Here is a 23,719-nt window from a genome sequence, read left to right on the forward strand (position 1 = left end):
TAGTCTCCTGCTTCCATGCTGTGCTCTGGAGTCACCTGCCTCTGCCCCGAGAACCAGTGACACAGCAGCTTTCCCAAGGACTCATCCCCCCCACCGCCGCGCACCTCCCAGGTGAAACTTGAACGCTGCCCCTTTGATATTTTCTCCTAATGAGCCTTCCCGGGCTTCTTGCCTTTTTAGGGTGGAAACAAGCCCTCTGCTATCTGCTTCATATTTATCAGCTCGCTTTCCTGGCAGAGCGGAAGAGTGAACGGGCATTGTATACATAAATATCATAAAATCCACAGAGGGCTGGTGCGGGCCTGAGTTCTTAATCCGGGCTCCATTGCTAACAATTTGCAACCCAAAGAAGTCACTCTCTCTCTGTTTTCTCTGTCTCTAAAAGTAAATAAAGGATAATCCATTAGAAGAAATCAATTGGCATTCTGAGGAAAGGAGGGGGCATAGATGCTCCAAGTTGGGCCGAAAATACAATGTTTCCCAAGGTTTTGTCAGTGGTGGATGTGGACAAAGCCGTCTCCACCCCACCCCACCCCATCAGACCTCAGCTGGGGTACAGTGACATCTCTTACCTGGTCTCCAAGCTCCGTGGTTTGTTTGTCCTTCTGCCCAGCTCTCCCCTGCTGGGCACCCCTCAGTCCTTGCCCTACCCTGCATGCAGTTTCCTAGAGGGGCCTCAGCGTCATGCCTCAGGGCCTTTGCACATGCAGTCCCCTTTGTCTAGAATTCTCTTCCCCAGCTAGCGTCAGGTATTTTCCTGCAAGGTCCCTTGAAACTCTCCCTGCTCACCAGAGCTGAGCTCCTCAGGGGCACAACCTCAGTTATCTCCAATATGCAGCCGGGCCCTGCACAGAGGCGGACACAGGAAAGGGGCAGGCGAGGGCAAAACCAAAGGCTTCTCTCTGTATCTCCAGGATGGGCAAAACGTGTCTAATAGATCTGGGTTAGAATTGCTTCTTTTTTTTTTTTAATTTTTTTTAATGTTTATTTATTTTTGACAGAAAGAGCATGAGCAGGGGAGGGGCAGAGAGAGAGAGGGAGACACAGAATCAGAAACAGGCTCCAGGTGGAGCTGTCAGCACAGAGCCTGACATGGGGCTCAAACTCACGAACCGCGAGATCATGACCTGAGCCAAAGTCGGACGCTTAACCGACTGAGCCACCCAGGCGCCCCAGGGTTAGAATTGCTTCTATCCCCGGGATACATTGACTCTGTGCTTACTGCCACCACAGTTTGGGACGGGACGCTGTTCAATAGTCTCTGTGCCAAAAGCCAACGTTTTATCACCAAAACGAATGTATTTTTACGTGGACGCTGCAGGTTACCTCCTGCCCCTGAGTCCTTGCAGAAGGTGACCTAACCAAATCACCTATCTCAGCCTGGAAAACCACAGGGCCGGTTCTCATGGCGGAAGTGTCTCCATGGTGAACTGCGGAGTCTGGGGGCCACCCGCCCGGGGGCTGCCTCCCACACCATCCACATCAGAATGGGGAACCTTTCGTGGTGGGTCCCCGGCAAAGGACTCAGCAGGGGAAGTGCCTGAGTGTCACGGAGACATCGCATTTATGTTTCTGAACACTGACTCCCAAACTCTACTGGCCCGTGGGTCCCCAGCCTCCCACTGGCCTGGCCTTCCCCTGCCCTCTTGGTGGGTGAACCCCAGCCAGGTCCGCAAGCAGCAGGACCTGGCGGGGGTGCTTTTCCTCCCTCCCTGGCTCGCCCTCTGCTCTCTCCTGCTCTATGGCCATTTGTCAGACGGTGATTTCCCCGCTTAACTGGACCACTCTCCCTCACGCTGCTAGACGGAGGGAAGGGGTTTTTCTTGTACTCAGTGACTGATCCCCGGTTCGCAGAACAGGCACCGGCATGTAGTAGGTGTTCAGCAAGTGTTGACTAAATCTGCAGACCTGGCGTGTATCTCCTAAATGTTTGCTGAGAATGGGCTCTCCAGGCAAGTGAAGAAATTGAAAACCACTGACGAGATTCCCCCCAAATAGTGTGTGTGTGTGTGTGTGGGGGGGGGCACTGGGAGTCCATAACAGCTATGCTGGTTTCCACTGGCTTCCTGTTGCCTTTGCAATAAAATCCAAGTTCTTTCCAGTATGGCCTCTGTCTTTGTACCTCCTTCGGCTCTTCCTGGCACACACCGGACTACACCTCACAAGCCTTAAGTTCTTGGACGCTCCGAGCTCGTTCACACCTCAGGGCCTTTGCACTTGCTGTCCTTGCTGCCTCGTCCCTCAGACGGTCCCATGGCTGTGGGGCCTCAGCTCAAATGTCCCCTTTTCCTTAGAGTCCTTCCTGCCCCCCGCCCCCCAACCCAGTTACCCCCCACCACGGACCACAGCTACTCTTTTATTGTCTGCCTAGCACTTAGCAAGGTGTGAAACCATCTTGATCATTTATTTACTCGTACTACCCGTTTCTTGGAGAATCTTGACCATCTTACTGCTCCTAACTGCTTTATTCTGTCGTGCTCTGTTGAGCCCCCCTTCCCGCTGGGGCTCCACGCAGGGCGATCCCACACCTCTCAGGGGCTCTTGGTGATCGGAACTCAGACCGGACCGGTTCAAAACTCGGTCTGGGCTCCGAGCTTCCCTACAGGAGGGGCGGGAAGCGGGGAGCAAGAGCTTTCTCTTGTCCTCTCTCCGGGGGGACTGGGAGCAGAGGGGTCAGGGGAGGGTGGCTTCTGTCTCCCCTGCCCGGTCTCGATCGGTTTCCATCTGCTGCGGTCTCCGTGGAGACGGGTGCCTGGTCGTTTTGGGACCTCCTCCGCGGCGGCCCCTCCTCGGGAGGGAGCAGCCGTCTCCCCCTCCAGCCCTGCCAGCAGGCCAGGCCCCAGCCTTTTCCGGGTGGGAAGCAGAGCCCTTTGCCCAGGATCTGTCCGGAAGGGGCCCGCCGACTCCGCCTCTAAGAGCCCTCCGGGGGTCGTGCGCAACTGAGTCGGGAGAAGCACAGACTTCTCCCCACCAAGTCCCCCTGAGCAGGCGCAGCTCGGGAACGTGCGTGCCGAGCTCCCCCAAGGACACCCCCAGCACCCCGTGCCTGCAGCTGGCACTAGGTTCTTGCAGCTCAGCGGGCGTCCAGCAGGGGGGAGCGAGGTTCCAGCCTCCTGCTGGCGGTGCCCTCTGCCTCGGGAGGGTTCTCTGGGGGCGGTACCCGCGTGCCAACACCACATCTACCCTCACTGGCCGCTCAGCTTTCTTCTACCAGCGGGGAAAGGCAAGGCGCACAGAGGTTGGCAGGGGGGGCGGTGGGTTCCCAACAGCGGGGCCAATTCTGCCACCTCCCATCGTGCCCTGGGGAAGGCGTCTGGCCCCAGCCTTTTGTCCTCTCTTAACACCTCTTTGTCCCCAGCTGAGGGTCCCAGTAACCAACCCTGGAGCAACTGGAAACGTCCCCTCCATGGCTCCTTGGTTGTTTTTGGTAGGTTTCCCTTCCGGGCCACGTGGCCCGAGATCAGCAGCTCGGCATTGCTAGAAAAGGCGCCTAGAAAAAAGCCCCACGCGTCGTAGGTCCTCCACGACCACTTTTGGAAGGAATGACTCAGTCGGAAGCCTGCGGTGGCTGCTTTGGGTTCATGTGAAATGACCCTTAGAGGAAGGGGCTGGGGCCGGGCGGGGCCTCACCTGTTATTTCACTTCTCGTGGTCACCTCGAGGGGCAGCCTCGCCGACCCCCTTTGCAGATGGGAAGGCTTCCACCTGCTCCGGGCCAGGCCAAACCGGGGGGGGGGGGGGGGGGGAGGGGTGGTGGGGTGAGTGGGGGTGGGGGGGGAGGAGAGGGAGGTGGAAGGGGCAGCGGCTGTGAGCAGGGCTCTGGAGTCCACGATCCTGGCTCTAACACCCCTTGGCTAAGTTACTTAATTCTGACTCCGGTTCCTCAATCCGTAGAAGTGGGACGAGAAGACTGCACGGCAAGGATTAAATGAGCTGATATACGTAACGTGCTTAGCCCAGGCAGAGACATGGCCGGCCGTCAACAGCACCCAGAGTAATTTTCGTGATCATCGCTGCCATTGGGACAAACCCAGGTCTGTCCACCCCGAAGCTGGCGCTCTGCACGAAGCGGGGGGCGGGGGTGCGGGCTGAGGGAGGGTGATGAAGCCGAGGGCCCCGGGGGGGGGGGGGCGTGGTGACAGGCGGCTTTCCAAGCCAGACTGCGGCCCACAGCCCTGATGTAAGAGGCTATGAGGAACCTCTGTGGGTCTTTAATCAGGGGAGTACAAGGGTGAATATGGGGTTTTAGGAAGATTAATCTGGCAGCAGGCACAGGGTGGAAAAAGAGTCAAGCTTAGTACAGAGAATTATGACGGCTGCCAGGCTCCGAGAGGCAGGTCAGTGAAGGAAAACGGCCTGGTTCTCGGCTCCCTGGGCACCCAGGGTTCCCGGCAGCCGGGAAGGGCTGGGGGCCCCGAGGGGGCCGGCAGAGGGCACCGTGTGGTCAGCGACAGTAGCCACTGCAAGGGACCTCTGGCGCCTGCACAGAACAGGCAGCAAAGTGAATGCGTGAGAATGAGCCGGCCACCGGCCCCTCGGCCGTGTGGCCAGTTCTGAGCTGCCATCCCACTGCGGGCTGCGCTCGGTGCAGACCCTCCAGGGTGGGCGGGACCGCCGACTCGGGCAAGTGCCAGCTGCCTCCAGCGAGGGGCCACCAAGGTTCTGAGCGCCACTCCCCAGGCTGGTCTGGAACCGGGGCTGCCCTGGCCAAGAACGGAAGGAGATGATGCCTCTTTACCTTCTTTTATTTACAGCCATCATGAAGCTGTGGGAGGGCCGGGGCAGTTCCAGGGTCTCTTGGCCCCGAGGAGCCGCGGCCGCTGGTGGCTCCCCAGCAGCACGGCGCCTGGTGAGGCGCAGCCCACCCCGGCCCTCACAGCAGCGCGTGGAACACCTCCACCTTCTCCCGGTACAGGTGGTGGAACTGCTTGGCCAGGCAGCGGAAGGGGGCTTCACAGTTCTCCAGCTCCTTCTGTAGAGACAAGAAGCCGGTGGTGTTACCGGATCGCTGCCGTTCACCTCACCGGCAGGGCTGGCGACAACCGCACCCTCTGTGTAGGAAGGAAACGGAGACGCCGACAGGTTATGGGAACTTGCAAAAGCCACACGCCTGTCAGTGGTGAAGCTCGGTCTGTACCGGATGTTTCTACAAGGCGTGTACTTTCGGCCACGCTCACCACATGCGTGACGGGAGACTGGAATGAGACGCGTCCTCCCTTAGGTTTGACTGGGGCCGCAAAGGCCAAAGCAAAATCACAGACGGGCAAGGATGCCCACAGTCACCTTGAGTCAGGCAAGGCCGTGGCACTGACCCCTGGGATGCCTCTCCCTCACCCCGAGCCCAGTGGGAGGTTCCAAATGAAGACTGAGGCCCGGGGGGCTCAGGCCAGTGCCGGGGCCAGGCCGGGGAAGCATCGAGGTCCAACTGGGGCTGGCTGCTTTGATGGCCCAGCCAGGAGAGGGTCGCAGCAGCCCTGCCCTGGACCAGCGGTGGCCTGAGCGGGGAGCCGGCCTGCTGTGGCCTTGAAGGGACTCTGCACGGACGTGCTCCAGGAGGGCGATGGCCCCAACAAGAACAGAGGGAGCCAGGCTGTGGCGGCGTGAGGGGGTGTCACCTGTGATCTGCAGGTGGTGGTGGGGGGGGTTCTGCCAGCGGGCCCGGGAGGGGGCATCACGGCGGTGCTCCCAAGGCACCAGCCTGAGACACCCGGCAAGTCCAGAGGGACTGTAGCAGGTCCCAGCAGGGCCACCTGAGCCGCCTCTCCCGCAGGCTGCGGGCTTGCGAGGCAGCACAAGTGTAGGACCTCGGACCAGCGGCCCGGCCTCCCACGGCAGGTGTGGCAGGAGGCATGGACGCTAAGTCAGTAGGAACCTACAGAACCTGGCACAGGGCTGTGCATTTCCATCACTGAAGTGAGTATTTTGTGACTAACGGTGCCCAAAGGACTTTTTGTTCTCGGAGAGATGAGGAAAGTTCCGGAGGTGGCCCTAGACTTTTCTCTACGGGGTGGGTGGGAAGAGCCGGCCCTCCAGGGTGAACGTGGACGAGCTCTCGGGGAAAGAAAATGGTAGCCTCTCAACGTAGCTACCGCCCTCGCACTCTCTGTGTGCACGTGTGCATCTGTGACTTACCGACTGTTTTGCAAAATAAGTTGCCAGAAGAAAGAGCCCGCTCCTTTCAGGGCAGAAGCTCAAGCTGGGAACGCATGAGAACCTGTTTCCAAACAATCCTAGGCAGCGGCCACAAGTGCAGCCTTGACAAGAGGCAACGATACCTCCCCAACGAAAGGGAAGGATTTCCAAACTGAAGAATGTTCCGAAGTCATCGAGCCCACTGCCCTCGTCTTGTAGGGGAGTGGTCTGCGGCCCAGGGAGGGGGGGGTGCGGTGGCTCAGCTGGTGTGTGCAGAGCCGGGCCGGGGATTCGAACTCCCCAACGGGAGAAGAGCGGCCTTTCCGCTCCGCCAGCTGGGGCGACAGAAATGCACAACGGAAACCAGTTCTCACGGAGCGTGTCACCCAGACTTTCTAGCAAGGGACATCCCAAGGTGAAGGAGACAAGTTGGCCAAGAGCCGACACAGAGGGGGCGGTGCTGAGGAACGAGGGGGGCCGTCTGTAGGTGAGACGAGAACCCCCGCTGTCAAGGACCAGCAGCCCTCCAGTCGGACAGGAGAGAAAGAACATCGGCAAGGCAGATGTGTGTTCCGGGCAATGCCAATGTTAAATAGTAAAATGTTACACTGGCTGAAAGGATCGTTAAGTAAGGAGCGGAAAGAGAACGAGGCCTACGCAGGACACACACAGGGATTTCCAAATGAATCTGAAAGCTCCCAGAAGCAAGATGTGGGGAAAACGCAATATTAAATAATAACAAAGTATATATATAATATAAATATTAGTTATATAAATATATTAATATGTTATATATTTATATAATATTATATATTACACAAATGTTATTTAATACATATTATATAAATATTATTTACACAATATTATATATTATATAAATATTATTTATATATTATATATCATATAAATATTTATATAAGTTTATATATACAAATTTATTAACAGAATACATAATGCATATATTTATTTATATTAATATAGAATATATACTAATATATATTTAATTTATTTATAATATTTATTTATTTATAATATTTATTTAGTTAAACACATATATTTATATATAATATATAAATAATATTAAAAAGTTAAGAAATACAGTGGAGATGAGCCTCTCTGTATACCAGGGAGCACTCCTGAAGTAGCAGATGTAGACGGAACCATTTTCCGAGGGCATTAAGAGGGTTTGCCAATGACAAGAACCCTGGAACCCTTCTGTTAACCGATCACAGTGTCACTGACATACCCCAGAGAAGGTCCGCTTTGTGTGAAAGATCCTTAGAACAGGCTCTCAGACCAGGGCTCAATCTGGCCTATAGTTCTGCCGCTGAGAGTCCCAAAGTTGGTTCTGTGGCAGGCCAGAGCTCCTTCTAGAAGGTTCTCATGCTAGACAGGCCTGCGTTCTAGTCCTGGCCCGACTGCTCATAAGCTGGGCAACCAGGGAGAGCTATGTGACCTTTCGGAGTCTGCTCGGCATCTGTAAGACAGGGACAGCAGTGGCTGTCCGCCAGGGCTTCCAGAAGCGTGGCAGAGAATGTGTGCAAACACCTAGCCCATAGCAGGCCCTCAGCAAACGTCGGTTCCCTCCCTCACCCTCCTGCAAGAGGAACCCTCCTCAAGAAGGAGGGGATCCTTCTTGAACTTGCTTGCATTTCATACTGTCCTACACCGATGCACACTTTATTTTTCTATTTTAACGTGCTTAAAACAACGCTTAATGTCAAATACTGAGGGGTGTTAGAAAGTCTAAGAGGAACCGCAAAAGACCCCAAATGGCCAAAGCGATCCCGAGAAAGAAGAACAAAGTTGGAGGGGTCAACGTGTCCTGATTTCAAACTATATTATGAAGCAGCGACAATCAAAACAGGATGGCCCTGGCATAGAAACAGATACAAAGACCCACGGAACAGAACTGAGATCCCAGAAACAAACCCCTGCATACGTGGGCGACAGTCTCCGTGATAAATGATGCTGGGAAAACCAGATATTCACATGCAAGAGAATGAAGCTTTTACAACATTCACAAAAATTAACTCGGAATGGACTCGAGGTCTGAACTTAAGACCGAAAACCATAAAAGTCCTAGAAGAAAACGTCGGGAAAAAGCTCTTGGACACGGAACTTGGCAATGATTTTATGGATATAACAGCAAAGCACAAGCAGCGGCAGCAAAAATCAGTAAGTGGGACTACATCAAACTGAAAAGCTTCTGTGCAGTAAAAGAAACAACAAAATGAAAAGAGCAGGGGCGCCTGGGTGGCTCAGTCGGTTAAGGGTCCGACTTCGGCTCAGGTCATGATCTTACGGCTCGTGAGTTTGAGCCCTGCGTCGGGCTCTGTGCGGACAGCTCGGAGCCTGGAGCCTGCTTCGGATTCTGTGTCTCCTTCTCTCTCTGCCCCTCCCCTGCTCATGCTTTGTCTCTCTCTGTCTCAAAAATAAACACTAAAACAAAACAAAACAAAAAACGAAAGGGCAACCGATGGAAAACAAGGAAATACTTGCAAATCACACATCCGATAAGGGGTGAATGCTCAAAATATATGAGGAACTTAGATAACTCAATAGCAAAAACGTAAATAATCGGATTTAAAAAAATGGGCAGAGGAGCGAACAGACGTTTTCCCGAAATGGCTATTCAAGTGACGAACTGGTATGTGAGAAGGTGCCAGACACTTCTCACCCGCAGGGGAAGGCGAGTCAAAACCACGACCAGATCCACCTTGCGCCTCTTGGGATGCCCGTTACCCTAGAGAGATGGCAGGTGCTGGCGAGGACGTGGAGAGAAAGGGACCCCTCCCCCGCCCCCCCCCCCCCCCCCCCGGCACTGCTGGTAGGAACGCAAAGGGGTGAGGCCACTCTGGAAAAGTGTGGAGGTCCCTCAACTGTTAAAACTTGAACTACCGGGTGGTCCAACAATCCCACCTCTGGGTAAATACCCAAAGGAAATGAAATCGCTGCCTTGAAGAGATGTCTGGACCCTCATGCTCACTGCATTATTCCTAATAGCCAAGATGTGCACACAACTTAAGTGTCCATCAACGGATGAATCAGAGACTGTGGTCTGTGTGTGTGTGTAATGGGATATTGTTCAGCCATAAAAGGGAAGGAAATCCTGCTGCCTGTGACACCGTGGCTGAACCTTGAGGGCATCATGCTCAGTGAAAGAAGGCAGACAGAGAAGGCAGACAGATTCTCGCTTACACGTGGATCTGAAGAAACAGAAGTCACGGCAGCACAAAGCAGGTGGGGGGGTTGCCAGGGGAGGTGGGGGAAATGAGCGAGGGGCGCCAAGTTCCAGTTTTAAGATGAGTAAGTTCTGGGGGCGCCCGGGTGGCTCAGTTGGCTAGGCGTCCAACCCTCGGTTTCTGCTCAGGCCATGACCTCACGGTTTCGTGGGGTCGGGCCCCGTGTGGGGCTCTGCGATGATGGCATGGAGCCTGCTTGGGATTCTCTCTCTCTCCACCCCACCCCTGCTTGTGCTGTCTCTGTTTCTCTCAAAATAAATAAGCTTTAAAAAAAAAAACAAAAAACTTTTGCTCGCCTTGCAGAACATTCGCAGAACAAGTTACTCGCAATCCAAGCTCTTACCGTACGGCCTGATGTGGGTGGCTCAAGGGCACACGACACCAAAGATGAGAAACCCCTATCCTCAAAAGCTCACGAATTTGAATTTCATTAGTTGAGCATTTGCGATGATCGGGCCGGAAGGTAAGAGGGACACTTATCTTTGTAAAATCTAGGATTGCAAAACTTTGAGGCAACAACACTATCCAGAAGATGACTAGGGGGAATAATTCCATGTGAAAAAGCAAATATTTATCGAGCGTGTGTTACGCACCAGGCTTTGTGCCAATGTTTTCGTATTCGCCATCTGACTTAATTCTCCTATTTGTCACTCAATGAGGAATGGGAGTTTATTATCCCCATTTTACAGGTGAGGAGCCTGAGGCACCAAGAAACTAACGGACCCGCCAAGGGTCCCACGGTTCAGTCCTGCTGCTTCGCCATCACTGGGCAGAGCGCTGGCCTTTACCCGCGACGCTTTCCCAAGGGAGCAGGCCGCTTGGGGGGGATTTAAAAGGTTCACATCTGCACGGCAACTGAATAGTCACGGGACCTTGGGCGAGTCCCTTCACCTCCTCAACACGGAAGTGGGGCTTATTAAGGGCCCGGCTCCCAGGCCCACGGTACCGTGAGGACCGTGAGATAATGTGCCGGCAGCACCGTGATCCATCCCGTCTCACGCAAATACCAACGGTCGCTACGATCAAACGCAACGCGCTTGTGTTTCTTATTAAACCGAGATACAACTTTTTCCAGGGCCGGCCGGCCGGCCGATCTGCTTTACCGTAGCGCACGAGTGGCTCCTGAGAAAAGATCCTGGACTAGGAATGGGAACATCAGCTCCAAATGAGAACCTGGGTATGGGAGCACACTGACTCCATGCCTATGAGGTCACGCGAGAAACCACACCCAGCAGGGGCCCAGTCCAGACGTGGCCACGGAGCAGGCGGAGGTACTTACCACGGATGTTTCAAAACATTCCAGGCCTTGGCCCAGGGCCCACGCCCGGGCCTGAGCCGAATCCACCGCCCGTCTGCCGGCCAGGTCTGTCTTGTTCCCCACTAACACACCTACTCGAAAGAAACAACCAAAGCATCACATTGAACTGTGGCAGCCTGGGAGGACAGCTGGAGAGAGAAAAGAGCAAAGCGCACGGATTTTGAGGGGTCTGAAACACTGGGGGAGGCTGCCTGATCCGAGGTGGTGAGCACCGGGAGAGAGAGAGAGGGTCCAGGGCCGGCCCCCGAGGGCCCCAGGAGAGGAGGCGGGCTTTGCTTTTCCCACACACCTCTTGTTCAGCCCTTCTTCTAGACTTCACGTGGATCTGTCTGCCTTGTCTCCTTAAGGCTGCAAGGCGAGGGCCAAATTTATGTGAGCATTTGTGATAATTCCTAGCACATGGAGCAAACGTTAAAAATGGTCATTAATACTAATCTAAGGGCTGGGCTCAGAGTCAGGGACTCAGAGGTAATTTAGTTCCATTCCCAGCTGCATCAGCTGCAACTAATTTCTGAGCCCGTCTCTGGAGATCGCTTTCCCTGGTCTCTAATGAGGGGAATTTGTTGATCGCACATAGGGATGAAAAATAAACTGATTTAAAGCATTCAGAAGTGACAATAGGACTTGAATGTTTACTTGCGCCCCACATACAGGAGAAAATGAGGAATTCATCCCCAGGGCTGGCTTTCAGAAATAAAATCTCATTCCTATCACTGCACCTTCCCCGTATTATCTTGAGTCTCCTCTCTGTCACCCTGCAAGGCTGGGGGTGGGGGGCGAGGGGCGTCATCTGGCCGTGTTACGGACTCACGGAGGTGTGTGGTGACTGTGCTAAGAGGCAGAGCCACTGTTCAATCCAGACTACCATACTCAAAGCCGGGGGCACCCGTAGCCACCCCTGCAATGACCTCGCGCCCGTGGCCTTGAGGTGCTGCTGGAAAACGCAGATGGCCGCAGCTCCTACCTGGGAGGGACGTGCCTGGGATCTGGGACCGAGCCTTCTCCAGCCACTTGCTGCAGTTGGTGAAGGACTGCTCGTTGGTCACGTCATAGACGAGACACAAGACGTTGGGACTCTCCCACTGTGCGGGACGGGCCGGATGAGTGCACGTCAGTAACGGTGACAGCGATTTCTAGGCTGGGAGAAAAATCTGGCCTTCCGAGGGAAGGGACAGGGGGTGGGGAGACAACCTCTAATAGGGATGAGAGTCAGAAAACTGAGCCAGCCCGCGGGAGGAAACAATTCACCCAAAGGAACGAAGGGGAGGGCACGGGCTCACCTCCGTGCCAGGCTGCCTGCTGGGCGCGTTCTGTGCATGGTTGAGAAACCTCCCGACCCTGCAGGGCCCGTCTCAATATCCCTGCTGCCTAGCTAAAGACACTGGGTTCAGAGAGGGTAACTGACTTGCCCAGATCAGACATGCTTTAATGACTGGGGTAGGACTGAGGCTTTTTTCTACCCAGAAAAGCTCTGGCCTGCCACTGGTTTCATTCATTCGTACTTGGTTGCATTCCTATGGAGGGCCCGCTCTCATGCAACTTATTAGGTTTTTCTGCTTTGCAGGCCGAATAGGCATCCTTTCTTCCATTAGCCAGCCACAGGAAACCTATTTGTCCCGCATCTTCCTAATAAGGGCTGGCTGTTCCCAATGCAAAGGGCACTTTCTGCTTCTCCTGCAGTGTGCCAGCCCCAGTCCAAACCAGACCAACAACTGGACAGGGCTCACTGTCCCAATTAAGAACCAGGGCCGTGCCCACGAGGGCCGTCACCTTCAGGGGCCGCTCGGAGTCCTGGGACGTCCTGCTGCCCGGCACAAGGGCACAGGACAGCCCTGCTCAGGCTGTGATGCCCGTCCTGGTGTGTGAGGCTCTCTTACCCTGCCCTCCCCTCTGGGCACCCTCGTCCTGCACAATTATAGTTTATTTCTGGTATGTCCGTAACCTCCAGGGTGTGGGGAAGAATCCTTCCTCCCTCCAGTTGTCCTGGCAAGGCCAGCCCAGGATTGGCTCTAGAGGGCTCACTCCTTCCCAAGGCTAGGCTGCCACTTGGACTGAGCGGATGAACCCCTCACACCTTCACTCCGCAGACTAACTCAAGAAGTCTTGCTTGATCTCCCCTTTTGTGCGTGAGGGAGACACCTCTTTCCTCTAGGCCTCAGTGAGGTGACCCAGGATAGGCCTGGGATCGAGCTGGAGCCAGCGCAGGAGCCCCGAGTCAGGGTTTGGGCCGATCGGTACCAGGTGGCCCTGACTTGCCCAGACACATCCTCCCTTTACCCCGCAGGCCAGCACCCAGGGCGAGGCCGTGCCCACAGCAGGCACGCCGTAAACATCACGGATTGACGCACGAAGCCAAGCCCGTGAGAAATGACAATCATCAGATCTCTTTCTTTTAGACCACAAAAAAGGGGCAGAAAACGATTTCTATTAAAATGTGGCCATTCTTGGAAAGGCAGGGGAGGGCTCTGGAGAGCTCAAACCTTGTAATTAGCTCACTGGCCCAGATTAGCAGAACTGTTACCTTGGAAGGTATGGCAATCGGGATCCTGAGGATGGGCGGGTGGGCACGATAAGCCTGGGGCGGCAGTAGGCACAGGGCCCAGAGCAAACCCCGGGGACTGGGCCAAGGTGAGTCTCTCGCTACAGGGAGAAGGAAATAGTTGCTTCTGGCATCACCAGCGGGGGCTGTCTAAAGAAGGGGGGCCCAGAGTGCTGCGGGGACTGAGTCACACGGCTCCGGCACATTCTGAACCTGGCCATTCCAGAGCTGGGGGCGGGGGAATCACGTGCACGAGCCAGTCCCACTGGCCAAGAAGCCTCCAAGTCCCAAGGCTGGGAGGAATGGCCCTTGAAGAACTCTGCCTTGGTAGCATTGTCCTCCAGGCAGCCAGGTTGCAGTGACATTGCCGGGAGAGCAGCGAAGGGGTCAACTTTCTGGTGGAAGGGGGTGGGGGCGGGGGTCAGGGAAAAGATCGCAGGCTACTTGCCAATTTATCCAGCATTTCCGAAAACAGCTCCTTGCCGGCAGAGTCGAAAATGAAGAGTTCCTAGAACCAGAAAGGCAAGTCCCAAGAAAGTCTACACGTAGAGGGGAAATCGCTGGCCGCAAGTCCCCGAGACGACGCTGGGCTCGCCGCAGACCTGAGACAGCCGGCACAACCAGCACTTTCTGTGTGGCGGCTCACCTCTCCTCACCCTGAACCCAAAAATCCCAGGAGTGCTAAACAGGCTGACACGTGCTCTGGTTTCCAAAAGGTCATTCTGCACTTTGTTAACCAAATTGATTTTCAGATCTTCAGACAATTCTTTTTTAAAGCAGGTCACCGAGTAGGCCTGGGGAAGGCGCTTAAAGTAGGACAGCCTGCCGTCGGTCTCCGATGGTGGGATTCAGACAGAAGACGGAGAATGACCCTTCCTGCCCCTGACCGAACCTCGGCCAGCCCATGCGAGAGCCCCTCCCCGCTGCTGCTGCTCTGGGAAGTCTCCCCCTTCGGCTCCCCTGGGCACTGATGCCCCCTGGCTGGCTTCTGACCCCGGCACACGGTCTGAAGGTCAGTGCCGTAATCTGCGTTTCGTGCTTTCTCACTGCATCGGGGGTACCTAAAACTGTGTTTTCTCATGGATCTCTTTAAGAAGGCGGGGATTCTTTTGTTGTTGTTGTTAATGTTTATTTTTGAGAGAACGAGAAAGAAAGACAGAGACAGAGCGCCAGCAGGGGAGGGGCAGAGAGAGAGAGGGAGACACAGAATCCGAAGCAGGTTCCAGGCTCCGAGCTATCAGCACAGAGCCCGATGCGGGGCCCGAACCCACAAACCGTGAGATCATGACCTGAGCGGAAGCCGGACGCTTAACTGACTGAGCCACCCAGGCGCCCCGTGGAAGGTGGGGATTCTTACACCTTCTCTCCAGGAAAGCATGTGCAAACAGAATGCCTTGCGATTCAATTTCCAGAGCTGTGGACTCCCATACAGGGACCCGGGTTAAGGACCCTGATACTCCAGTAAGTTCTGTGAGGGCAGGGCCCATATCCCAGTCCTCCCAGCCCGTATCAGCGACTCTTCCCAAGGGCTCAGACAAGCCTAGGCCAAGTGCTGGTACAGTATTCCCTCTCAGGGAGGAAGACAGTGACCACAGGGCCTCTGGGCCCAGCTGGAGGAGCGGTGAGCTCTCTCAGGTCAAGGGCACCACTTACCACGCTGTCCCCCGTGTCAGGGACTGGCACCGTCTTCACCACCAAATCCACCCCTGTCGTCTGCCGAGGAAAACCGAGAATACGCGCGTCAGAGGCGTGTTACAGGACACGATGAACATCTGATGCCCAGGAGGCAGAACTGCTATGTTCTGGATTCACTGCTGTAGAAGTCAGACAGGACCAACTAGGCTCCTCCCACTCCCGGCTCACAAGGAGGTGTATATGGTCACCCAGTGGGCCACCAGCCCGTCTGCGCCACAGGCCGCCTCACGCCCTGAGGCTCGTGGAAAAGTGATCTCCACGTGGCCATTCAAGGAGCCTCCCATCAGACTGTAGGGCTTCTTAAGGAATTCTGGAAAGTCACTCCCTCAGGGCTGAAGGATGATCATTTCCCTTTAAATTCTTTTTTAAGTTTATTTATTTATTTTGAGAGAGAGACAGTATGAGCAGGGGAGGGGCAGAGAGGTGGGGGGGAGAGAGAGATTCCCAAGCAGGGTCTGCATTGTCAGCACAGAGCCCGGCGCGGGGCTCAAACTCACGAAAACAAGAGTCGGGTGCTTAACTGACTGAGCCACCCAGGCGCCCCCGACCGTTTCTCTTTAAGCCTCGGCCAGCCTACGACTCCCACGTCTCACCAGGGTGTAGTTCTTCTGGAAATGGGCTCCGTCGCTGCGGAAGATCTGTGCCAGGGCGGTCTTGCCCACTGCCGGGTCTCCTGTGAGGTCAGAGGAGGAGAAAATCATCATTTCTGTCCTGATCTGGCTTGAGAACCACCACCCCCCCCACCCCCACTCCAGAGCGCTAGTTAGAAACGAGAAACTTCAATGAGTTTTCAGAGAAAACGTACTTGGCTCTCATGGGGACTTGGGAGGTGGCCGGCAGGGCCACGGGTCCAGGAGACCAGTCTTCAAAGCCCGGTTGCATTTCTTCAAGGGTAATCCTTTCATCCAAAAGAACTGACCCAGAAGGTAACAGAGCTTAAGGAAGGCTTCAGAGCACTCGGAACACAGCTGACACACTGTTTCACTGCACACACCCCATGGGGAAAAGCTGTCACTTTCAAACTTGAACGTACTTTGAAGTCTCGAAGGTAAAGGGCTCAGTCTCATAGGCTCACCTGCCTAGCAGAACCAATTTGAGTTCAGAGCTCGCATACTTAGGACCCTGCGTGCTTCTTTCGGGGTGGGGGGTGGCGAGAGCTGGGAGGGTTTCTGCATTTACGGGAAGCAAGGAGTCCGCCTGCTACATCGGCCAACCTGAAATCCATTTCCAAGTGACACGTTCCACTCCGGCCTCGGCGTGCCCAGCAGCACTGCGGATCCGTCATCCCAGGGGCCTCCCCACGTCTGCCTACAGTCTATCTACAACAGCCACCGTTTCCCCCGAGCTTGCTTTAAGCCTCCTGGGGTTTACCTCCCCGCCTGCCTTCGTGGGTCGACAGCCCCATGAATTGGTTTCTCCAAACTAAAGGTTTATGTCATACTTTCAGTTTGAGATCTGGACCTTTCACAAGACTGTGGGGAGCAATTTTTTTTTTTTAATATTTATTTTTGGGAGACAGCGAGACAGAGTGCAAGCAGGGGAGGGGCAGAGAGAGAGGGAGACACAGAATCGGAAGCAGGCTCCAGGCTCTGAGCGCTCAGGACAGAGCCCCACGCGGGGCTCGAACCCAAGCGTGGGATCATGACCTGGGCCGAAGTTGGACGCTTAACCGACTGAGTCCCCCAGGCGCCCCTGTGGGGAGCAATTTAATCTGGAGGCTCTCCATGCCCACCCCTAGTCCCCCTGTCCCACCCCCAACCGCTTCCCCATGACCCTGCTCTGCCTCTGGCGATGCCAGCCTTGTTCTCATTCGTGAGATCTTCTGGGCCTTGAGTGTTACAGATTCTCCTTCCGGCCCAGGCTCCTCAGCAAAGCCACCAGTGCGTTCGTGTCCGTCTGTCTTGTGCCCTCTGGGGCGATCGCCTCGCTTTCGCTCTGTTTTACAGTCGGCTTCCTGGTGCCTCTTGACTTCTCCGCAGCCCGCTGCTCTGTTCGCTTTTCGGTTTTGACTTTTCCCACCTATATAATCTTCTCTTGCGAGGCCATTACTTGCCTACTTGTGGCATTTCTCCTGTGCACCCCTCCAGGGCTGAGTGAGCTACTCAGTCTTGCTTTTCTGTTTACCACCGCGTCTTAGAAGGGAACCATTCCCACGGTCCTGTTCCCTCCTTCCCAGCCCCCACCCCCTACCGTGACCATCAGCCTCACTTGACAGGTGAAGCTTCCGAGGCTCAGGGAAAGCTGGGTAACCGGGCGCAGGATTCCTACATCTCACTCTTCCCGCCGGACCCCACTCCTCTCCTAGCGCTCAGGGACACTCCTGACCCATTTCTAACACTGCCCCTGCAGGCCCCCATCGCCGCAGCCTTGCCTGACATCAGAGGCAGCCACGGGCTGCACGGTGGCCGGGTACCCATCCATCTCCGAACAAACAGAGCATATCACTCTCCCTCTTGCGCTCTGTCTCCACCCGCTTGACTCCAATTCTGCGTCTGAATCCAGTTGGAAATTGGCTCTTCCTGCTCGTGAAATCCCCCACAGATTTGTTCTAGTTAATTTCATAAATCTTCCTTCCGACTGTCAGTCAGAGTCACCCACACTTATGGAAAACCTCGAGCGTCGGCTGAAGAGGGATCCGGCACAAGGAAGGGAAGTAACTGATAAACACATTTGCAGAGCAACATGATGACAAGTGCAAAGGCAAACAGTGCCAAGCTGAGAACCAAAGCATCTGAGGGTGCGTCGAGGAAAGGAACGAACGAGCAGTTTCGGCAGCGAGGCCGACTTCCTCCGGGTGGTAGGGGGGAGGGGGCTGAGCCTGGGGGACAGAGGGAGGGACGCCTGCAAAGGCACCATGCGAGGTCACTGCCAAGTCCAATGGCTTTTTCTCAGCTCCCATGCTCCTTGGTGTCTCTGAAGGATGAGTCGGCCCGAAGCAGCCCCCTCCCGCCTGGCCCCCGTGTCCTCCCACTGGCCTGGTTCTCCTGCCTCCGAACGTGGGCACTCCTGTGGGTCTGTCTGCTCCCAGTTAGTCTGTCCCGTTTACTCTCTTTCCCCTGTCACTTCTCTCTCCCACGCTTGGTCTCTATCTCCAACAACCCGTGGATGTTTCCACTAGAATGTTGGGCCTTCAGCCAATCTATCTGTCGACAGCCAGGCTTGTGTCGCACCCCCAGGTCCCAAGGGGTCTTGCTGACCTAACCCACTTGTTCTGCCCATGTCACCAGGTGCTCACGCCTCCTGGCTGTACCCAGGCTCCTGCAACTGCCGTCTCTACCTGCAATTGCCTCCGCTCTATCTCAAGCCCGCGTTGCCTTTGTCGTCCCTGAGGACAGCGCACTGGTTACCTCAGGCCTCAGCCGGGACTCTGTGTCCCGCCCCGGGACGTGGGAGCCGGGACTCTGCTAACGGGGGTCTCCTCTGCCAGGGGCTTCCTGTCCAGTTCTGCCAGTGCACGTTCTAGAGAAAGACTGGCAGGTGGGGGAGGGCGGATGGACTTGCCGCTTTCCCACGTGCCTGCTATCTAAGCAGTACGTTGGCAATGGCCTTTACTCCAGCAAGTATTTACTTCTCTCCAGTTTATTACTGGACCAGCCTTCTTACTCCCGCTCGGAGACGCCAGCAGCGGGGGGACAGTGCCCTCTTCTCAGGTCTGCATCTCGGCTCCTCGGGGAGCTCTCTTCCTGAGCTTCCGACGACCTGTCTGCCTCCCTGCCTCCCTCAGCCCGGGGCGGGGGGACCCTTCCTGTAGTTGCTCTAGGTGCTGCCTTCCTGTCCCTTCATCCTTCCAGGACCTGTTTGACGGACACACCACAGGAAACGCTCACATCCCACTTGTTCCCCAGCTGTCCCTTACGCCACATCTGGGCTCCACGCCCCTGCGCTCTTGACCTTCGAGAAGCCCTCAGAGGGAACCTCCCTCCAGGTCTCCCTCTTGTCACCCGTGAGGCTCACGGCTCGTAGCATGAGACTTTTCCGAGCCACCTTCTGGCGAGGCGCTATTCTCATCCCCACTGCTACCAAAGGGCAGTAAACCCAAGTCCCCACTCCAGCGCCATCGCTCACCAGCTGTGTGACCTTGGGTCAGCGATCTCTCCGGGCCTCGGTTGCCATTTCTATAAAAGGCGGACAATAAGCACCTATCTCGTAGAATCGTTAGGAGGACGTAATGAGCTTAATACGGGCAGTGCCTGACATGCTTCTAGTCATATTTAAGTGGTTTTTAGGTAAATACAACAGATAAATGTCAAGGGTTGTCCCCTCTCCTCATCTGAGCCAGAACAAGGAGCAGCTGTGCTCTGAGGGATTTCTCTGGTATCTGGGACACAACCAGCATTCTCTTTGTGTTTGCTTGATTATAAAGTATTATGCACGTCTCAGCCCTTCCGTGAGTGTGGGGGCTGCCCTGGTTCACCCCCATAGCCCCACTGTACCTTGCACGATGATTCACACACAGGTGCTCAATAAATATCTGTTGAATGAATAAAAGCACTTGAACTGAATATCAGGTCCCTCACTGACTAGTTATAAGAGAGGGAAAAAAAGACAGATAAACTCAATTTAAAGAGTAGGCCTGGGAGGGGAGAGGAAAAAATAAAACCAGTGGGGGGGGGGTGGTGTATGTGGTGGGGCCAGTGTAGAGAATGAGACTCTGGTGGGTGGTGGGGTAGGGGGGCCTGATTCGCTGTGCTGAGGTCTTTCGGGTCCTGGAAACTTCCAAGAGGAAATGCCCTCAAGGCCCTGAGAGGAGGCTGAAGTTGAGGACTAGACTGGAGTTCAAGAATCACTCAGGCAGTGGCTGAAATCAGGTGAAATCGTACCTGGGGGCTCGGTGTTAAGAGGGGCAAAGAGTCTAGCATTGAGGCTTGAGGACAGTGTAGCCGGAGGCTAAACACAAAGCCCTGGAAACCAGATCACCTGGGTCTGGAGGCCAGCTCTGCTGCATCCAGCTGTGTGACCCAGGGCAAGTGTCTTACCCTCTCTGGGCCTCAGATGCCCCGCCTGTAAATAGGATGCCAAATAATACCAGTCCCTCAGGGTTCTTGTGAGGACTCAGTGAGACACCTGTGTTGAGGGTTCGAGTACAGTGTTGGCACACAGAAGGTGCTCTGTAAGTTAGCCCCGCGGGATGGAAATTGAATTAAAAAAGAAATGAGAGAACAGTCAGAGAAGCCCGTTTAAAAAAATACACAACTTCAGAAAATAAAAACCTCATCCGCAAGGAAACTGAGGCTTAGAGAAACGCTGTGCCCAAGATGACACAGCCCTTCAAAGGAACAGTCAGAATTACTTTTGTTACACAATACTGCCTCTCCTGGCACTCTGGAAACTACAGATCTCTCTTGAGAACCACCACTTTTTTTGTTCCAGTGTGATCTGAGTTACTACTGTCAGGCATCTTTCTGTGTCACCCTTTTCTTTTCAGATTAGAAAGGCCATTAAAAATATCATCAATTTCAGTCTGGAAGAGAGGAATCAAAAGGGGAATTCCCCCCCCCCCCATACCATTTCTTTCATGAGCTGGTCGGGGAACCCTAGAGAGATCTCGGGGTTCAACGGTAACACAAGTGAAGAGTTTTGCAGCTGGGCAGGTTTGGGGGGCTGAGATCCTGCCTAGGACTTTCCTTCACGAGGGGGTGACCCTGGGCAAGAGACTTGACCTCTCAGTGCCTCGGTAAGATCAAACAATACAGCACCGACCCCAGTGTGCTGCAGTGAGGGGACTGAATGAAGTGCCTGTGTCCGGCATGCACTAAGGACTCAGTAAAGCACATCTGTGTTCAGGGGCCCCAGGTCAAAATCCTGGCAAATATTTTCCTGAATGTGCTGACATACAAAGGGAACAATACAAATAATACAAATGTGAATGCCACATTGGCATTCATTCCACAACTAGTTACTGAGTACCTCCTGGGTTCCAGATATTGTTCAGGATGCTTGGGACGTCGGAGTCAACCAAACAGAGATTCCTGCCTTTGGGGGATTCAACATTTATAACCTCCTGAGTGCAGGGCAGCATGGGAAGTCTGGCTCTTAAAGACAACACACATGGCCCTTTTGCAAACTCTGGTCGACTGTACATTATGGTTTCCCATCCCTGTTACCAGAGGGGGTGCGATCAGGACAAAAAAAATCCCACAACTACTGACTACCAAAGTTACCGATGCCTAACACTGGGATACACCACATGGTTTGGATGAAGCATTTATGGCGTGCTTAGCCTGATTTTTTTTTTTTTTTTTTTAACGAGTCTACTCCTCCTGAATATAGTTTAAACTGGTGAAGGTGGTCTCAGAGTATGACAGGGAGCGGGGATATCTGCTGGAGCTACAAATGTGCCCTGGAAGAGAATTCTTCCACCCCTAGTGGCATTTACTCTATCAGTAATCGCATTAACTCGTCTCTGGAAGAGAGAAAGGAAAAGAGGGTAGGCAATTTACGCGAACAAAAGCTCTCAGTAACTTACGAAGTCTCCGAATTCTGGAGACTAAATTTCAAACTCACCTGCCAGGATGCATTTGGCCGCCAGCTTCACCATGGTAACCAACCACCTCCGCGGACCAGACAGGGGAAGAGCGGCTGCTAGACGCGTCGGGGGGGGGGGGGGGGGCTGCCTGGGAAGGGAAGTGGGGACGGCAGACACTCAAAGGGCCTGGGGCCGCGGTGCGGACAGGGACAGTGAGGTCCGGACCCTCTGGGCTGGGGGCGGCTATCGCGCGCGAGGGTCGGGGCGGAGGCGCAGAGGAGCGCCAGACGGGGCCCGGCTTCAGGCCTCAGAAGGCAGCCTGGCAGGTGCGAGCGTGGCGACGGGGCTCCCGCTCGTTCCCAGCCTAGCTCCTGGCAGTGGGGATCGGGAAGCGGGACGCCGCAGCCATCCGACCCCAACCCCAGCACTGTGCCAGACGCGCTCCCCGGGCAACCACTGCCCACCTACCCCGCCTCCTCCTCCTCCTTGCTGACCCTCGATTGGCTGCGGCCAAAAGCTCCCACCCCACCCCGGCTCTCGGAGGCCAGTGGGAGGAGGGGGCGGGGCCCATAGCTCCCCCCGGCCAGACACTTCTTAGTGGTGTCTGCCCGTCAAGCTCACTCCGCTAGACGAATGGCTACTGGAGATGTCAATCATTTCCACCTCCCGCCCCCGCGCCGCCGGAAAGTTCAAGGAAATGAAACTCCCAACCTCCTCCAGCCAGAAGGCGTGAAAAGAGAAGCTTTCTGATTGGCCAGAGGCTGGCTCGGACCATCTTCGGGAGGAAGGGGGATTCGTCGCTCCCCCCGCCCTTCCGGAAGTGAGTTCGCCCAGGAGGGGCGCGTCTGGCGCGCGGGCGTTTGCAGCGGCGCCTGCGCAGTAACGTGGCCGCAGCTGCCGGAGCGGAGCTGTGAGCTGGTTTGACTTCGCAGAGGTTTTTGTGGTTCCAGGTCGCCGGCTCCTGGGAGCAAGACTGTCGTGCATCAGGAAATCCGATTCTTGCCCCGCATCCCGCAGGGAAGTCTTGTTTTTAAAGCCCAACGATATTATGCGCTGCAAAATCTAAAATGTGAAAGTATTTCTAGTGATGTCTGTGAAAAGAAGGGAGAACAAGGAAACTTTGATCCGGGGGAGGGGTTGGACTCAGGACTTCGAAGTGCTTTCCGCCAAACCCGTTTCCTCGCTTGTAAAATGGAGAACCTATGAGCTTGCACATAATGAATGAAAGCCGGCCTCCAGGACGTTCCCCAACACACGGGGAGGGTGCACCTATCTCCGCTGACTTTCCGGGGAGGCCCCTCTTGCTCTGTGGTCCGGAAACCAGGCTGAAATCACGGCCGTCGTCCCGGCCTCTTCGCTCCCCTTTAAAGACGGGCTAGCAGCAGAACCCGCCTCTGGGGTTGTCCTGAGGAGTCAAAGAGGGAAGTGTGTTACGTGCTCAACAGTGAGTGTTGAATGGATGAAAGAGAAGAAATTTATCAGGACATATTTGGCTTATCACCATCATGGTGATGACATCATGGCTAGATGTACCCCCGTTGTCACTCCTGCTGCCCCTCCCCAATCTGGGATGGCTGGCTGGCTGAGAGGGAGGAGCAGCCCCTGGGTGAAGACGCCTGCGCAACGGGTATTCCCATCACTTACCGTTCAGTGACCAGGAACTTTTCTCAGCTGCCCTGTGACTTTGTGTGGCCGCCAGCCGCGTGCAGGGCAGTGAACACACACACAGTCACCCAACTGCTATGAAGGTTTCAGCCTTCATAGTGAGTCAGAATGCCCCTGCCTGGCCTTCCTGCTTCCCCCTCCAGGCTGTGCTGTCCATCACGACCCGGTTAATCCCTTAAAGGACCCCTTGACTGAGTCACCCTCCTGAGGCAGGTGCATGGAGCTGAGACACAGAGACGCATCCAGGGGTAGCCTTCTGGAACCTCCGTTTTCTCATCTGCGAGGGGGTAATGGTGCCTCTCTCGTAGGCTGTTGTCCTCTGCACCACATCCACTCCTCCTCTCGTGGTTGCTACTCTGATTTTGGTCAGCACCATTGTAAGAGCATTTTGGATTTTTCCAGTGAGGTGCTAAACCCCTTACAGCGAATTCTACTCCACTGCCTCCACGATACCAAGGGCCTTCTCTATATTCTTGATGACTAATGACAGCTGCCTGACTGTCACTGGGTTCAAAGAGGTCAGAAAATTTTGGAGCCATGAGGGCCTCTGAGAAATTCTAGTCTAACCCCTCCCTGAGCAGCTGTAACAGCTAGGGCTGGCATATGTTGAGCACGTACTGAAGGCTGGCCTTATTGGGAGCACTTTAAAGGATTAATCGG

The 23,719-nt window shown here is 54.9% G+C and overlaps 1 protein-coding gene across 2 annotated transcripts; it reads right to left on the reverse strand.

Annotated features, from left to right (window-relative positions):
- Positions 1 to 4,726: 4,726 nt before the first annotated feature.
- On the reverse strand, positions 4,727 to 21,892 carry IFT27 (intraflagellar transport 27). Of its 2 annotated transcripts, none has more exons than XM_045463323.1 (7): positions 21,433 to 21,892; positions 15,522 to 15,601; positions 14,887 to 14,946; positions 13,682 to 13,741; positions 11,659 to 11,776; positions 10,656 to 10,765; positions 4,727 to 5,050 (listed from the first exon to the last, which is right to left on the reverse strand). In XM_045463323.1, the coding sequence occupies exons 1-7, from the start codon at positions 21,464 to 21,466 to the stop codon at positions 5,015 to 5,017; spliced, it is 498 nt and encodes a 165-aa protein (XP_045319279.1). In that variant the 5' UTR covers positions 21,467 to 21,892; the 3' UTR covers positions 4,727 to 5,014. The 2 variants fall into 2 exon arrangements, with proteins under 2 accessions (XP_045319279.1, XP_045319278.1); XM_045463322.1 differs by having other exon boundaries at positions 4,727 to 4,971; positions 21,433 to 21,889.
- Positions 21,893 to 23,719: the final 1,827 nt, after the last annotated feature.

The sequence above is a fragment of the Leopardus geoffroyi genome, chromosome B4 (genome assembly GCF_018350155.1).
Source record: "Leopardus geoffroyi isolate Oge1 chromosome B4, O.geoffroyi_Oge1_pat1.0, whole genome shotgun sequence".
Taxonomy (NCBI): Eukaryota; Metazoa; Chordata; class Mammalia; order Carnivora; family Felidae; genus Leopardus; species Leopardus geoffroyi.